Source organism: Syzygium oleosum, unplaced genomic scaffold, assembly GCF_021117445.2.
Source record: "Syzygium oleosum isolate NSW1041296 unplaced genomic scaffold, Sole_v2.1 Sole_v2.14, whole genome shotgun sequence".
Taxonomy (NCBI): Eukaryota; Viridiplantae; Streptophyta; class Magnoliopsida; order Myrtales; family Myrtaceae; genus Syzygium; species Syzygium oleosum.
Window position 1 is genome coordinate 3,807,958 of NW_026607498.1, and position 8,725 is coordinate 3,816,682.

The window sequence follows — 8,725 nt, forward strand, 5'->3', positions numbered from 1 at the left end:
GCAAATAGTTTTAGCTATAGCTGAACGTTGAGATTACTTTGTCTCAACGAAGAATGAAATTTGGTGACGAGGTATACCGGCTTTAGACATCTCTTTCACACGCAAATCTTCAACTTTAGAAATGCGACAACAAGTAGGATATCCGAACATATGACTCGAAGGATCGTGATAGTGTAATACATTGAAATTTTGAGTGACCATGATCCATTCTTCTTTTTATAGCCACAAACTCCAAAAGGATAATCAATCAAACAAGATCAACGCCTTTTTCTTGGATATGCAATAGTGATAATATGTCAACCACAATGATTACGTCTCCTGTCGCAACCAAGAAGAATATATTTGTCTCTGTTTGACCTTGTATATGTATACAACAAAAATTCATTTAGGCTGCACGTTTAAGTACGTCTAATGGAACCAAAATGGAAACTTTATAGGTTCAGAATCAGGCTTTGGACATATGGAAGAAACTCAAAGCGATAGATGAAAGGAAGATAATTGGTGAACCACATGGGAAATGGCTCTTATATTTATCTCAGAAACCAAAGCATGCATGTCGTTACAATATCGACAAAATCCATAAGGTCCAATATACACATGTTCATCCAAACAAATGAAAAGGGAAGTAAGTGGATCGGATGATTAAATTATGGGCTCATGCTTCATTGTCAACCCCACAATTGATGAATCAAGGATGAATGTTTCCTTCTTCTCCAGACTGATTCGCCAATCTATAGCAGGGCCTAATTAAAGTTAAAAAAACATAGCAAACGTCCTAAGACGTGTCTAAAGAATATAAACATCTTACAATTTGATTTGTTCCGTGTCTCGACGTCAATGAGCCTAATAAGATGGTGTGAACCACCACCGCCATTGCGTGAAGATGGCAAACAAGCCCCTGCGGTCACTATCTTCAAATTTGACTAAAGAGAAAAATGAAACAGAGAAGACGGGCACAATCAAGAAGGGGTGAATTGCTTAATTGAGAACTTTGAAACATTTTAAGCAATTTTGGAAAGGACAGCGTGTAAAACGTGTAGTGTGTGCCATGTGGTATAAGATTAAACGCTCTTGGTAGTCGCAAAGAGATAGCAACCCTCGCAATGGCAGACGATGTCCCTAGATAAGGTTGTTTGCCCTAGGGAGAGCCAAGTACACTCCCGGCGAGTGATCAGCGGCGACGGTTCATCTCCGCTCCCCCTCCTCTCTCTTTTGGCCTGTTTGATGATCTAATTAAGTTTTGAAAATTAAAATTCAAAATTTAATGAGACTAAAGCTTCTTTGATGACCTTTAATTAGAATTGACATAAATGATTCAATTAAGATAATAATCCACTTAATCTAGTAAGTAAAGAAGGGGTTTTCTAATTCTTTGAAGAGAAAAATATTCGATGGTAATTAGAAACTTATCAAATATATTCAAAAACCTACCAAAGAAAGATAACTGATAAGTAGTGAGGACAATGCACATTGTTGCCTGCTTATTTGCGGTAAGCAATAAGGATAAGTTAGAGTTGAAGGCATATGCCAAAAACTTCAAAAATACAACAAGGCAAGCCAAGGAATAACGTTCGAGACGAATGTCGCCTTTTCTTGGGATACCAAGAAAATGTAGTCACTAGCAATGTCTGACGAGGTGTGCAAACCAGGAATGATTCTTTAGTTGTCTCTTCGACAACATTATCTGCTCTCTGTGTAGCCTTCGTTTGAATGCTCTAAGCTCTAAGGCCTCGGAAGGAGAGCCGATCGCAGGCACACGGCAGAGCTTATTAAGAGCATCGCGACATCTTGGCATCAGCCAAAACTGAGACACAGCCTGTTGCTTCCATGCCAACCTAAACAAACCCGACTATTCTAAAGGTGCATATTGCAGGATTTCTTTCATGCAACTTGGTTTCTGCCGTCCAACCAACTTAAAAATATTTCTCACAGGATAGACAAAAATGTGTCCATTTAATCAATCATGCATAACAGCAAGACCCAACCTTCATGACAGCACCAGTTTAGGGTACTTGTTCTTTTTATGGAACAACGCAACAAATAATTCAACTGGCATAAAAGGTTAAGCAAGCTATAATCTGCTGTCACGTTAATCCTAACCTCAAATAGATCAGCTTGTAAAAGTTGTAGATAATTCAGTTGTCTAAGATAGTATATACAACCAGCATTTGGTGAGTTATCTGTGAAAGCTCCGATTTTAACAACAGCTAGCAGATCAAGCTACTTTCTTGCTTCTATCTCTCGCTTACCTAGGTGCTTCCTTTCTTGCTGTTGTTACAGAACCCGGCAGTAAAATGACCACTTGATCAATCACTCCTGATATAGAACATGAAGACACAAATCAGAAGTCGACACAAGAGGAAATCAGCAAGTACAACTTCATTAAATTCGAGCTCTAATGAGGCCATTCCATTATGTAGCAAGAAAATGTTGGTTTCCTCATCGTCCAGATCACTTTTAATCCACCATCTTTCACCTCTGACTTATGCATTGATATCAGCTTTAGCTTAAACAAGAAAAGAAAGCTTCGAAGAGCCATTTTTCCTTTGTCTTTCCTCAACCCCAAGAATTTAAAATCTAACAAGTACCACTAATACGGTCACTAATTCTGATATCACCATTGCTAACTAGTGAAAGGGGTGGAAAAAGTCGTAGCCAATTACCCACCATACCTAATCAGAGCAGTAGGTAGACTGAGCACTCTTAGCCACTCAGGAGCCTTCAGAACCTTGTATCATGTTGCATCGATGGATAATCTCCGAGAAATCGTCAAGACTTAGCTGTAACATAGACAGACAAGTCATGCCATAAATAGATAATTTGATTCTTAAAGACCCAAAATTAAAATCAACATTCGATCCACAGTTGACTTAACATCATTAAATTTATGTTAATTCCTAAGAAAAGCAATCCTTAATACTATAGTCGGCAATTGTTTTCCTTTGCTTAACATTACTAGAAATTTGTTCAATCTAGCAAAAGAGATCTAAAAATAAAAGAGATAGATTACATTCTCCCATGCCATGAGTGGGCTAGCTAAAAGATCTAACTAGAGAATAACCTCAAAATAACAATGTAAAAATTTCATATCCCAACGGAAGCCTTTTTCCTACACTTTCGGGCATGACTAGTCCCGCCAGGATATTACCGCATTTACTTTCACTACTCCATTGTTATGATTAAACCAAGTCGGTGATACTCTCCCAGACAGTTATAGTGAAATCATATTTAATATTGTTCGATTCTTGGCACATGGACTAACGCAAGATAATTTCAAATCGCCTAGATTTTGATCTACATTAATAATTTAAGAATTTTGTTAAAAAGTGCCGCCAGGGCACTTCCTAAACACCTCAATAAAGAAAGATTGTAATTTCCAATGCACTATCTTCCTCGTGCTAGGCATAATAAATGAAATGAAAACATTTTTTTATTACGTATGGTTAACAGGTGCTGCAAGGACACTCGCCAACAAGACTTAAAAGTTGATTATGTATCTACGCAACAACAGGGCACTTCCTAAACACCTCAATAAAGAAAGTTTGTCATTTCCAATGCACTATCTTTCTCGTGCTATGCATAATAATTGAAATGAAAACATTTCTTTATTAAGTATGATTATGTATCTACGCAACAACAAGGCACTTCCTAAATACCTCAATAAAGAAAGTTTGTCATTTCCAATGCACTATCTTTCTCGTGCTATGCATAATAAATGAAATGAAAAAATTCCTTTATTAAGTATGGTTAACAGGTGCTGCAGGGACACTCGCCGACAAGACTTATAAGTTGATTATGTATCTACGCAGCAACAGATACTCTGTCCTCATGGATGGTTAATAAAATTTCATAACACTGCAGTCAATTAAATTAATGATGCTGGGACTTTTTTTCAGAATTGCGTAACAGTTGAGTCCACAGCAATGCAGTTGACAGAAGAATTAGCATGCACGACTGGAGATGAAACAAAAATAGTAGTAGGCAGGACCTTTCCATCTCCATTGCTATCAAAGCAGTGAATCATGTTGGCTAGTTCCATGTCTGTCCATGTAAAATCATGAGCATCAGCTACTTTGGCTAAATCATGCACAGTGATGCCGCCCTTCCCTGCTTCTGCATGACACATGCAAGCTCGTCAATTCCAAAAACAAAAAGGTTCGCATGCCAAAAAGGGGCATCTATTGCACCAGCCTCCCACATTGTGGGGTCCAGGAAGGGCTAGATGTACCCACTTAACAATAAGATTACAAGCCACAGTAAGAAAAAGAATTGCCGCACAACATCCACTTAAGAAAATCTCGTTGTTAGTATCCAGAGGAATGTAGAAAAAACTGTGTATTAAAATTGACATTCAGTGACATCTTTTGGCAGTTTCTGATACTACAGCAATCAAGAAGCAACAAATCTCACGACTATATACATATTAAACATTTGAAAATCCGGCAGATTTTCAAATGTTTAATATCCCTTTTCAAAACCGTGACTAAAGAAAGGGATGGGAGATATGCTGAGCATAAATATCTCCCTCCAAATTAGCCTTCTATAGATATTGGTGTCTTAGATGCGAATGCTTCAGCCTAACAATAAATTAGCTTCTCTGAAACTCCCTACCATTTGGACTAATGATGCACAAGGACAAGTAAACCTGACGTGCTAAACCAACAGGGTGAATGCCAAAGCCATCAATGCCAAAAAAAAATGAAGAAAAGAACGTGAAAAAATATGTATCCATCATCCGACAAGCATACACATGGAAACTCCATTAACCATCAATTACCATCTAACTGAAAGAAGTGCATAATCAGCTCATCCTCAGTCATCTTCACCCGGCTGGTAAACTGGATATCGATAATTATTTACAGGAAAACAAAGAAAGAAAGAAACAAAAATGGTCAGTTAGGAAAGAAAAAGGGAAACAAAATTTTCTTTAAACAAAAATTAGGATGAGTTACAGACCGGTTTTTTCCTCTTCACTGTTCTAGGATTTTCCCAAGTCTTTTCTACTCTGCCATTAAGATCTACACCAGCCTCATTTTTGGAAGGCTCTGAACTCACCATTCCTGAAACTCTAGCAGAATCATGCAGAGACAGCACAATGGCCTGCATTTTGCCACTGACTTTGTTAGTATTGATCTTGTAGTTACTACACATGTAATATATTTCTAATACATGCTGAGATGAAACCCAAGCTTCACCATGGAATGAGAATATTACAATCATGAAAACACTAGATTTACCTTTGCCAATTCAGCATCATCATCAACATAATCCAACTTATTCAGAAACTTTTTGGTCTGAGGTTTCTTCTTCGGTTTTGGCACTTTTCTCTTTCCCTGGAGCAGGAGATAGTCACAAAAGGTAAAACACAACATTTCAAAGCAAGATGGGAGATTGCAAAAGTATTGACACGTCCATTAGCTAGGAAGGACAAGAAGCTCGGTTATAAGAAGACATTTCAAAATAATACATGATCAAAATAATTCGCTGAATTCAGCTCGTCAATTGTGCTCACATCAATCTTTAAACTTCTTCCACCCACATTGAACGACAATTCAGGTTTAGCTCCTTTTACTTGTCTCGTTGTTTATTTCACATCAATGTCACAACCTCTAGGATAAGTGATATATCTGAAATCTGATCCGAATACTAAAAATGGATTAGGACTAAAAACAGGGAAAACAAAATTGATTTCAAACTAAGCATTTCGCAATCAGCACTAAGTATCGGAGCCAAATTCTCTGACTTCATAACTTATAAATCTACGCGTCTTCCATACAACACCACCCTGATCTTACCTAACATAAAACAACCAAGGATGAGGAAATTGCTGATGTTCAATATGTCCATTGCGATTATTATAATGACATGTCCAAGACTGATATATATACAACTTACTAAAAAACCCAAGAGCATCTCAAATCTATAGTTTTATATTGTTGTTTAAATCCCGATTTAAATATAAATCTAATTACTTGAAAAGCAATAAGAGGAGGTACAGAAAGAAAAATTGTCTTCCACCAAAACACACTCCAAGAGGACAGACAAAGCACCAGAAAAGCTAAACTTAAACGAAAGCCATAAGTCAATTTCACTAAAAACACCTACACTATATTATTCAGTAATTAAGCCATTTATTCAACTGTGGTATTGATATTTAACCAATTCGGAGAATTTCCAAGCTTTCTATCAGGTATTATACTTATGAAATGGGTTCAAGCAAGTCACTTCAACCGCTATCCATTAAAAAGAAAGGAATGTTGATGCGGCACCTTACAGTGGCTGCCATGACGTTATATCCATGTGCCATGTGGCAAACTATCTTCCAATACTTCAAATGTATGTTTGGAGAAGTGAACTGATAGAAACCATTTCGAAAGTATTGATGAGTATGTTGAAAGTACCAAGAACCTTTTTCATTGAACACACCTCAAAAATCAAGGTAAGAGAAGGAGGTGATAAACCACTTGCTTCTTGGTATTTGACATTGGATGGAGTTGAAGGAAGCCCTAGCAATTGGTATGAGGCTACTATTCCCTTCTTTGATTAAAACAACAAAAAAAAAAGCCATTTACAACTCAAAGATAAAGTCCAGGGGAAAGCATAAAGAAAGTAATCAAAAAAAGTAATTTTTCCACTTGCTATACTCGGAAAGGCTTAAAACATGCAAGGAAGTTGATGAACTGATAATAGAGGTTGTACTTAACATAAGGAATGCTATGAAGAGAAAAATGAAAAGGATAATAAAAGCTAGCTGCAACTCTTCAAGTACATGCAACTAGAGTACCACCAAATTAATGTCCTTCACTAAAGCAGTCTGAAGTAATTAGCAATAGATGAAATTCAAAATAAGTAGCCAATAAACAATTAGACTGTAATTTCGGAATTTATTGTGATAATTTGAAATGCTGAGAAACATCAAAATTACACAATTTAATTGAAATTCTGAAGGACTTGAAAGAAAGGAAATACGAAGGGAAGGATAGCATGATAATCTACCAGCAAGCGTACTAATTTTCACACAGTTTCTAAGCGACTGCACAAAATTTTGCTTAAGTTGGGTAATCTATAGATGTTGGCGAGTGAAATAGCATAACTAGGTTCTCAATGCCACTTCAAGCCGAAAATCTCGTGGTTACTTAGGATCCAACTTTGATCTTCTCTAACAGTCCTCTGTTTAATTAAGCCAACTATTTCTTAGGAACACCGCTGAAGTTCCCAGAATGTCACAATCGAAGTAATAAAATCTGGGTGCAGCATAAAGAAATTCGTTCTAATTAAGAAGGCGCTCAATGCAGCCACTACAGCAATTTTTGTGAATAAAACACTTCGTGAAGAAGACTAAAGAACTGAGAAAACTCAGGAAGAAAGTGCCCCCGAATGCACTTCGCGACAACATCAACCAAAAATTATACTAGAAATAAAGACAGTGTCGAGAAGAGAATTGATAGGCAACACTTCCAAGCGACCGCAATTTGCGGTGGATACGCAACAGTTCGGACTGGAATGAATAAAAGCTAGAGCCACCAAGCCGAAAAATTAATGACACCCGAGCAAGAATCACTTCATTCACTTCAATGACCTCATTGTTCTAACTCTTTTGAGATGTACAAGCAAAGTCATTCTCATTGCGAAAAAACCAAGAAAGGAGAAACTCGATGATCATTTCTTTCTCTTGACTCCATTGCCGTAAACCTACCTTTCCATTTCCACATGCACCTTTAACCCAACTAGACTAGGAACTTAATTCACGCGAAAATAACATAAACAAATAAAGATTCACCAAGACGAAAAAACCGACCTTTCTTTTACCAGACCCAGATACTTCAAAATCCTGATCATCATCCTCCTCGTCGACGCTAAGATCATCATCGCCACCATCATCGTCCAAAGCGGGCGCGTAATCACCATCCTTGTCGTCCTCCTCCTCCTCCTCCTGACCCACCTTCCTTTTGCCCTTCGCGCCGCCCTTTTTCGCCTTCCAGCTTGAACCCATCACGGAACTCGTCAAATTACGGAGGCCCAGGGCCTCCATTCTCTTGTTGTTCTCCGCGATCCTCGACAGCCTCTGCTTCTCGTAAGTCGTCAACACGGCCGCCTTCGCCGAGCCGGGGAGGGTCGGAGGCTCCGGCTAGAAGCCCGAGCTCACCTGCGCTCTGTCGGACTCCGAGTCGGAAGCGGAAGAGCGGCGCTTCACCGCCATTCGAGCGTCACGGCAATTCTCAGACCGAAGTGACGACAGGCCGTCGCAAAATGACGAGGTCGGCGGAGTGAAGAAAATGGGAGGGAAGCGATGTAAAAGCAGCGCGGTCCAGTCGCACCGGTCCGATTGAACTTTGAGGCTTAAGCATTTGGACCGGTCCGGTCCCGACCGAGTTGTAGACAAGGTGTTTTAGGTGCACTTAACGCTTTTAACACTCGCTTTGCATGTGAATTTTGATTTTAAGTAAGTTGAAAATATCATGCTTTGAGAGCACATGAAAATTTCCGGTGCCTTATGCCGAAACTGAAAAGACGATATACAAGCCATCCGAATTAACTCAAGAACGGCGATTTTCATCCTAAGCTGACCTTAGTCTGTCGTACATTCAAATATTACCTCAGAAAAATTGTTTAGTGTAATAAATCAAGAAGGTGACATATTATTATGGATCTTAATGTAAATATACATGTTGGAAATATCGGTTCTCTCCATAAGTCATCTCATTATAAGCAATTGTAGAAATTA

At 38.4% G+C, this 8,725-nt stretch overlaps 1 protein-coding gene across 1 annotated transcript; it reads right to left on the reverse strand.

Moving 5' to 3' along the window:
- Positions 1 to 1,952: 1,952 nt before the first annotated feature.
- Positions 1,953 to 8,257, reverse strand: LOC115664117 (uncharacterized). Its single transcript, XM_030586066.2, has 7 exons — positions 7,799 to 8,257; positions 5,238 to 5,333; positions 4,957 to 5,100; positions 4,778 to 4,838; positions 3,989 to 4,113; positions 2,673 to 2,780; positions 1,953 to 2,316 (listed from the first exon to the last, which is right to left on the reverse strand). The coding sequence occupies exons 1-6, from the start codon at positions 8,030 to 8,032 to the stop codon at positions 2,712 to 2,714; spliced, it is 729 nt and encodes a 242-aa protein (XP_030441926.2). The 5' UTR covers positions 8,033 to 8,257; the 3' UTR covers positions 1,953 to 2,316; positions 2,673 to 2,711.
- Positions 8,258 to 8,725: the final 468 nt, after the last annotated feature.

Excerpts from the sequence above, each read along its gene's own strand:
- LOC115664117 (XM_030586066.2), bottom strand. The coding sequence starts at position 8,032 with ATGGAGGCCCTGGGCCTCCGTAATTTGACGAGTTCCGTGATGGGTTCA. Across the intron at positions 5,334-7,798 it reads CTGGGTCTGGTAAAAGAAAG|GGAAAGAGAAAAGTGCCAAA; the intron begins GTCGGTTTTTTC and ends CTCCTGCTCCAG. Across the intron at positions 5,101-5,237 it reads ATGATGCTGAATTGGCAAAG|GCCATTGTGCTGTCTCTGCA; the intron begins GTAAATCTAGTG and ends GGCAAAATGCAG.